The 9,171-nt window shown below is 44.5% G+C and overlaps 1 protein-coding gene across 1 annotated transcript in view; it reads left to right on the plus strand.

Annotated features, from left to right (window-relative positions):
- OPRD1 (opioid receptor delta 1) overlaps positions 1 to 8,473 on the plus strand; it is an 80,980-nt gene extending 72,507 nt beyond the window's left edge. Inside the window, exon 4 of the mRNA XM_073564151.1 lies at positions 7,114 to 8,473. Coding sequence (XP_073420252.1) covers positions 7,114 to 7,646 — 533 coding nt within the window. The 3' untranslated portion in view covers positions 7,647 to 8,473. The remainder of the gene's footprint in view (positions 1 to 7,113) is intronic.
- Positions 8,474 to 9,171: the final 698 nt, after the last annotated feature.

Raw genomic sequence — 9,171 nt, forward strand, 5'->3', positions numbered from 1 at the left:
GGAGACAGCAGTTGTCAACTATGGTTGCAAACTACTTTTCCTCCCATATCGATGTTCTCCCACACAGGTCATTCCCCTTTGACTATTGGGCTGCTAAACTGGACACCTGGCCTGAATTGGCACAATATGCCTTACAGGAGCTCGCTTGCCCAGCTGCAAGTGTGCTATCGGAAAGAGTCTTCAGTGCAGCTGTATCAATCCTGACAGAAAAAAGGACCCATCTGTCAACCCAAAATGTGGATGATCTAACCTTCATTAAAATGAACCATGCATGGGTTTCCAAGGATTTTGTCCCACCTTCCCCTGATGACACATAGGGTGACAGAAAAATGGCTTGCTTTGGTCCACCTCTTCCTGGGACTTGAACTATTTCGCCTTTTGCATCAGCTGAATGTCCAACATCAACATATGCCACTTTCTAAAACTCCCTAACTATGCTGCCTCCCCCCCCATGGCAGGGGTCACCACCTAGCGCACGACACCGTGCGAGTGCCGTTGCCCTGGACAGGTGGGTAGGGTGACTCTTGGGCGCGGGCACTGGCACAGGGTCCCTCATAGTGCAATCAAGTGTCTCTGACGGTGGTGGTGCACACCCGCCGTCAGACACACCACCGTACTATGAGGGGCCCAGTGCCAGTACTGACGCCCACGAGTGGGCCCCCCTTGCTTGGGCAGGGCCCCAGCATTTGCAATCTTTACCTCTCCCTGCTCCTCCGCTGTGTAGTCTGGGCCGTCAAATCCATACTGTGCCTGACACTGTCTGAGCCTGCCTCCTGATGTATAGACATATCTTTTGAATGTGTACGCTATCCATACATGTTATCCGGGGATACGGTACCCTTTCTCACCTTTGTGCAATCACTTGCAAGCCATACTGGGCCTTACACCGTCTGAGCCTGCCTCCTGATGTATAGACATATCTTTTGAATGTGTACGCTATCCATACATGTTATCCGGGGATACCGTACCCTTTCTCACCTTTGTGCAATCACGTGCAAGCCATACTGGGCCTAACACCGTCTGAGCCTGCCTCCTGATGTATAGACATATCTTTTGAATGTGTACGATATCCATACATGTTATCCGGGGATATGGTACCCTTTCTCACCTTTGTGCAGTCACTTGCAAGCCATACTGGGCCTTACACTGTCTGAGCTTGCCTCCTGATGTATAGACATATCTTTTGAATGTGTACGCTATCCATACATGTTATCCGGGGATACGGTACCCTTTCTCACCTTTGTGCAATCACTTGCAAGCCATACTGGGCCTTACACCGTCTGAGCCTGCCTCCTGATGTATAGACATATCTTTTGAATGTGTACGCTATCCATACATGTTATCCGGGGATACGGTACCCTTTCTCACCTTTGTGCAATCACTTGCAAGCCATACTGGGCCTTACACCGTCTGAGCCTGCCTCCTGATGTATAGACATATCTTTTGAATGTGTACGCTATCCATACATGTTATCCGGGGATACCGTACCCTTTCTCACCTTTGTGCAATCACGTGCAAGCCATACTGGGCCTAACACCGTCTGAGCCTGCCTCCTGATGTATAGACATATCTTTTGAATGTGTACGCTATCCATACATGTTATCCGGGGATATGGTACCCTTTCTCACCTTTGTGCAGTCACTTGCAAGCCATACTGGGCCTTACACCGTCTGAGCCTGCCTCCTGATGTATAGACATATCTTTTGAATGTGTACGCTATCCATACATGTTATCCGGGGATACGGTACCCTTTCTCACCTTTGTGCAATCACTTGCAAGCCATACTGGGCCTTACACCGTCTGAGCCTGCCTCCTGATGTATAGACATATCTTTTGAATGTGTACGCTATCCATACATGTTATCCGGGGATACGGTACCCTTTCTCACCTTTGTGCAATCACTTGCAAGCCATACTGGGCCTTACACCGTCTGAGCCTGCCTCCTGATGTATAGACATATCTTTTGAATGTGTACACTATCCATACATGTTATCCGGGGATACGGTACCCTTTGTCACCTTTGTGCAATCACGTGCAAGCCATACTGGGCCTAACACTGTCTGAGCCTGCCTCCTGATGTATAGACATATCTTTTGAATGTGTACGCTATCCATACATGTTATCCGGGGATACGGTACCCTTTCTCACCTTTGTGCAATCACGTGCAAGCCATACTGGGCCTAACACCGTCTGAGCCTGCCTCCTGATGTATAGACATATCTTTTGAATGTGTACGCTATCCATGCATGTTATCCGGGGATACGGTACCCTTTCTCACCTTTGTGCAATCACTTGCAAGCCATGCTGGGCCTTACACCGTCTGAGCCTGCCTCCTGATGTATAGACATATCTTTTGAATGTGTACGCTATCCATACATGTTATCCGGGGATACGGTACCCTTTCTCACCTTTGTGCAATCACGTGCAAGCCATACTGGGCCTAACACCGTCTGAGCCTGCCTCCTGATGTATAGACATATCTTTTGAATGTGTACGCTATCCATACATGTTATCCGGGGATACGGTACCCTTTCTCACCTTTGTGCAATCACTTGCAAGCCATACTGGGCCTTACACCATCTGAGCCTGCCTCCTCATGTATAGACATATCTTTTGAATGTGTACGCTATCCATACATGTTATCCGGGGATACGGTACCCTTTCTCACCTTTGTGCAATCACTTGCAAGCCATACTGGGCCTTACACCGTCTGAGCCTGCCTCCTGATGTATAGACATATCTTTTGAATGTGTACGCTATCCATACATGTTATCCGGGGATACGGTACCCTTTCTCACCTTTGTGCAATCACTTGCAAGCCATACTGGGCCTTACACCGTCTGAGCCTGCCTCCTGATGTATAGACATATCTTTTGAATGTGTACGCTATCCATACATGTTATCCGGGGATACGGTACCCTTTCTCACCTTTGTGCAATCACGTGCAAGCCATACTGGGCCTAACACCGTCTGAGCCTGCCTCCTGATGTATAGACATATCTTTTGAATGCTGGGTGTGAGAACGGCTGGCGAGCTGTTAAGCAAGCTACAGCACCTGTGGTTTGCACACGTAAGTTTTTCATTTTTTTCAGGAATGACGGTTAGGCCTAATTCTGGAACTGCGGTTGACCTGCACTTACTGGGAAATCATTGTTCGCGAGTAATAATTGTAATCAGTGATCCCCATCACTAACGTTGTTCAGCGGGTTATCTGCACCTGTAAGCGACAAATGCTGGCCTTTTCAGTGTAGCACACATGCAGCCACGGACATGTAAGGGCATGACACACCAGTTATTGGCCAATCTCATGTGCCAGAGCCTCACGTGTCCCTCTAGTAAGCCGGACTCGGACCGCGGGGCATGACGGAGTCTCGTTCGTTAACGGAATTAAGCTTGCAATGTGTGCATCTGTTCTGTAGCTGGCATGGTTGAGGTTGCCCGTGTTGAGTCAAATTATGCCATAGGCTCCACTCCTGGTGGTGCCCTTCTGGACATTCCTTTAAGGTTCAGCTTTGCAACCATACTGCCCACGTAAAACAAACACTTTGCCTTCATGAACGCTGTTTGGAGGGTCATGACTCGTGGGAATAACGCCGCCCAATCAGTTAACCTGCTAGAGAGATCGTTCGTTGCTCCCAAGCATGACATCACACTCCCTAGGAGGAAGGTAATGCCACTGTGGCGACCGTACTCCTGGGGGCGACACAAGTGCACTGATGCCCAGCCACTGCTCGATGAATCTGCTGGTACATTGACCCAGACCACTACATTCCCCTCGTACGCTACCCGGCCTGAATCTGACCCTGATGAAACTCAGGTTACCCTTCCCATATACAGTTCCATCTTACACGGTGAGAAAGAGGAAGCTGCAGATGAAAGTGCAGGTTCGGCCCACCCGCCATCAGACACACCACCGTACTATCAGGGGCCCTGTGCCAGTGCCGTCGCCAACGAGTGGGCCCCCCCTGCTTGCTCAGGATCACAGCACTTGCAAGGTTGAAATACTGTGCAGTGAGATGGAAGATGGGGACGACAAGGAGTCCAGACTAGTACAGGGATTCCCTAGCGAGGAGACTTATTTCATTGTTTTCAATGTTGGGACAGCAATTTTTGGGGAGCACTATACTCTGGAGAATGATAGATGGGGCCCACCATACACTGGAACATTCCAAAGGTGGACATCAGACACTGGAGCATCATTTACAGGGCCCATTATACACTAGAGCATTAGAAATGGGGCCCATTATGTTTGGAGCATATTTGGGCCCATAAGACAGTGGAGCTTCATCCATGGGGACCAACATATACTGTAGCATTATGTGGAGCTCATCATATACTGTTTCAAACATTATATGGGACCAATGATTCTGTATGGAGAAATAGATGGGCCTCGTCATGAGATGTAAAAAGTGAAGTATTTTTCATTGTACTATACAGCTATTTCTCTGCCGTATCGGATCATGATGAGTTGTGGTATTATGTGTTAAAGGGGCGCTCTTTTGCCCAGGGCACATGAAAACCTGGAGCCAGCCCTACCCCCCCACAACTTTAGCCAATAACCCCCATTTTTCAGTGCGTAACTTGTATTATGAAGTTAATTAAGGTTGACCAGCTTAAGTAAGAAGAATTGATGCTTTTGGCATTCAAATGAGCACTGTAGGTGTGTTTCCTGTCCTCCTCTCACTGCCGACTTTTATTCCCCATTGACTTACATTGGGTTTCGTGTTTCGGGACGACCCCAACTTTTCCCTATAATCGGCCGATCTTGCTCGACCCGACTTTTGGAAAAGTCGGGTTTCACGAAACGAAACTCGACCATAAAAAACCAAAAGTCGCTCAACTCTACTCATCAGTATTTTGCACCTGACTTGCCACCATCTTTATTAAATGGGTTTGCTGCGTCCTAGGAGTGCATTGAATATTACCAGACTTTTCCATCATGTGTCCCAATGTAGTTTTTTGTAAATGTTGGACTACCACAAAATATGTGTGTTTTTCTATTGTGTAGTCACAGAAATTGTGAGTTGTTACCATTACCTTGCGGTAAATCTGTCAGGCTAGTCATTTGTGAAAGTATTTAACATTTTCCCAAGTTTTTTCACTGTGGGGATGAAAACTATTGCAGTTCACCAATGTTCAAGAACTTTGAAAATCAGTAGCAATTTACAGATTTTCAGATTTCTATAAAATGTTATTTCTCATTGCTGCTGATATTGCCCTAAATTCTGGCATATTGTTTTGTAGAAGCAGTACAATGACTATATTTATCTCCTCTCCTACTTTCATGGTACAGTTAAAATTCATTAATAATAGAAAATCGCTATATAGAAAACTGAATGTGTGTGTGTATCACCAACCAATCACGAAGCATCTTTCATTTCATCAGAGCTATTCAAAAGAAGCTGAGCTGTGATTGGTTGCTATGAGCAACTGTTTTCTTTGCAACCAATCACTAAGCATCTCTCATTTCACCAGAGCTGGTTAAAAGAAGCTGAGCTGTGATTGGTTGCTATGAGCAAGTTTTCCCACTTGACAACACCTCAGCAGACACTGACATGGTGGAAGAAATCGAGTATCCCTGGGAACATAAGCTCCCAGCCATTGTCTGCCCACCTGAAAGAAGCAGAGAGCACATGACAGAAATGAAGACCCCCCTCCCTGCCCATATCCCCATCACACATCCTCTGTTCTATAGACACATCTTCCCTCTTAAAGGGAACATTGGTATGGAAGTCAGAGCAAATCCATCTAGCGCTTTGGTTTTGACCCCAGGCCTCTCTTAAAGGGATCCTCGGTATGGAAGTTAGGACCATTCCACTCAGCTCTGTGGTTCTGACCCCAGGGTCTCTTAAAGGGATCATTGGTATGGAAGTTAAGGCAAATCCACTCTGCGCATTGGTACTGACCCCAGGCATTCTTAAAGGGATCTCCTGTATGGAAGTTAGGGAAAATCCCTCAGTGCTCTGATTCTGACCCCAGGGTTATATTAAAGGGATCATTGGTATGGAAGTCAGGGCAAATCCACTCAACGCTCTGGTTCTGATCCCAGGCTCTCTTAAAGGGATCCCCGGTATGGAAGTTAGGGCAGATCCACTCAGCGCTCTGGTTCTGACGCCAGGCTGATGGGTCGATCTGGGATATTATGGGTAGTTGTCTGGTGGCTCTGGCTGATGGAATGATGTGGGATATTAGAGGTAGTAGTCTGGTGGCTTTGGCTGACGAGATGATGTGGGATATTACGGGTAGTTGTCTGGCGGCTGTGATGGGATGATGTTGGATATTAGGGGTAGTAGTCCAGTTGCTCTGGCTGACGGGATGATGTGGGATATTAGGGGTAGTAGTCCGGTGGCTCTGGCTGACGGGATGATGTGGGATATTAGGGGTAGTAGTCCGGTGGCTCTGGCTGATAAGATGATGTGGGATATTAGGGGTAGTAGTCCGGTGGCTCTGGCTGACGGCATGATGTGAGATATTAGTGGTAGTAGTCCAGTGGCTCTGGCTGATGGGATGATGTGGGATATTAGGGGTAGTAGTCCGGTGGCTTTGACGGGATGATGTGGGATATTAGGGGTAGTTGTCCGGTGGTTCTGGCTGACGGGACGATGTGGGATATTAGGGGTAGTAGTCCGGTAGCTCTGGCTGACGGGATGATGTGGGATATTATAGTGAATGTGGCTATGCAGAGTGGGCGGAGCTATACACTCAGCTTCATACATATATATATATATATATAATCATTATAATTTGTTATAACTAACCATAGTTAGTTACTATGCCCAGGCAGCGCCGGGCTCTTCAGCTAGTAATATATGAAGGACAATTATTTTGGAATTGCTGCTATTAAAGTTAGTGTAACCATTACATTTTAGTGAGCAGTTACTTTTTCCCCTGAGTGATACTGATATTTTGTACCTTTGTAACCTTTGTAATAATCATTCAGACACTGCATTATGTGTTTATGTATATTCTTTTATAAAGAACCAATACCATGTGCAATAATAGGAGATATTTTGAAGGAGGCTGGGAACATTTTTATAGCATTGTTTTTTCTAGAATTGGTACAATGTACCACTACTATTAATGCATTAATATTGTTTTTCTTACTCTTTACAGCTGGCGCAGTTTTTTGTACTCTTCAGTTTCCTCGCCCAGACTGGTATTGGGACACTGTTACTAAAATCTGTGTCTTCATTTTTGCTTTTGTGGTACCAGTCATGGTGATCACAGTATGCTATGGTTTGATGATTCTTCGACTTCGTAGTGTTCGCCTTCTGTCTGGCTCAAGAGAGAAAGACCGTAACCTTAGACGCATAACTCGTATGGTTTTAGTTGTGGTGGCTGCATTTATCATCTGCTGGACACCCATCCACATATTTGTAATTGTGTGGACCATGGTGGAAATTGACAAAAAGAACCCCTATGTGATAGCCAGCTGGCATTTTTGTATTGCCTTGGGATATACCAATAGTAGTTTGAATCCAGTTCTCTATGCCTTCTTAGATGAAAATTTTAAGAGATGCTTCAGAGAATTCTGCCTTCCCTTCCGATCCCATTCTGAGCAGAGCAGCTTCAGCCGAGCCCGTAACACCACCCGTGATCAAGTGTCTACCTGTGCTCAGTCACATGCACCAGACAAGCCGGTATGACTAGACATGGACGGTCGATGGAGAGGATCCCGAGGCCGAAGAGGAGAAGATTTAAACTCAGAAGTTACTCAGGTTACTAGTACGACAGAATTTTAGCAGGAAGGATTCCTGCTTACTTCTGAAAAAAGTTCTCTTGAGTACTAGGCTGTCATGTTACGCAGATCCATTGTTCTTGGAACTGAATACAATTACCAATAGATTTGACAATCAAACCTTCCACAAATGGATCCAAAGTGACTCCAGATATCTGTTACAGTTGGGGGACTAAATCTCTGTATACTATTGATATTGCTACCTATGAATCTTCCAAAAGTTGAAAACTACATGTTGAACTTACATGGTTTTCTGAATAAAGAGAAGCCTAGTTTTATGGGTCTAGCAGTGACGTTTGATCTAATGACCCTCATTTCTTTTTAGTCTAGTGTATATTTTTTTCCATATCGGAAAAGAGAGAGATTATATAATATCTCATATTGCTTAAGACTTGTACAGTATAAGAAAAGACAATGGATTTCGTCATGTGTTCGTCCATTAAAATTAACATAAGACTGCTACGTTTGCCATATTTCAAAGAAATAAAATGGAAGCCAGACAAAGAAGAAGTGCATGTTTGACAAATCATAAGATAAAACAGTACTACTATGTTCATCAGGTTTGTGGCACATATCCAACGATTTCTCAGAAAAGAAGCAATAATCAACTGAGGAACAAAGCTGGCCACTTGAAGAAAAAACATTTCAGAAATCTGAAAACTGTCTGTCATACAAGACTGTATTAAAACGTTGGAATATTGCGATGTTTATAACCTAATGTTGGATGATAGATCTTTATTGTCCATATGTATCAACACTTTATAGAGGACACTTCTAAGGTATTTTGCAAGAAAAGTTTAATACTAGTTTGATTACTGAGGTCTGGTACTTGGTGATCTGTATTGTGTCCCTTAAAGGGATATTCTTTGGATATGTTGGTGCTTGTTATGTATAGTACATATACATACAGATGCTATATTTGTGTATATTTCCAGTACATATACACATACATTTGCAATATCTACTAACATTTGATGATGTTGTGCTACCTTGAAACAATGGCTGAATATACTTTGTGTAAAACCTTTGCATTTAAATCAATGGAAGCAAATCAACTTTTCTTTTTCATATCTTACATACAGGGGGTACAGAAAGTATTCAGACCCATTTAAATTATTCACTCTGTTTCATTGCAGCCATTTGGTAAATTCAAAAAAGTTCATTTTTTTTCTCATTAATGTACACTCTGCACCCCATCTTGACTGAAAAAAACAGAAATGTAGACATTTTTGCAAATTTATTAAAAAAGAAAAACTGAAATTTCGCATGGTCATCAGTATTCAGACCCTTTGGTCAGTATTGAGCAGAAGCACCCTTTTGAGATAGTACAGACATGAGTCTTCTTGGGAATGATGCAACAAGTTTTTCACTGGATTTGAGTATCCTCTGCCATTCTTCCTTGCAAATCCTTTCCAGTTCCGTCAGGTTGGTTG

Source organism: Dendrobates tinctorius, unplaced genomic scaffold, assembly GCF_039654945.1.
Source record: "Dendrobates tinctorius isolate UK_male_01 unplaced genomic scaffold, ASM3965494v1 ptg000015l, whole genome shotgun sequence".
In the NCBI taxonomy this organism is placed as follows: domain Eukaryota; kingdom Metazoa; phylum Chordata; class Amphibia; order Anura; family Dendrobatidae; genus Dendrobates; species Dendrobates tinctorius.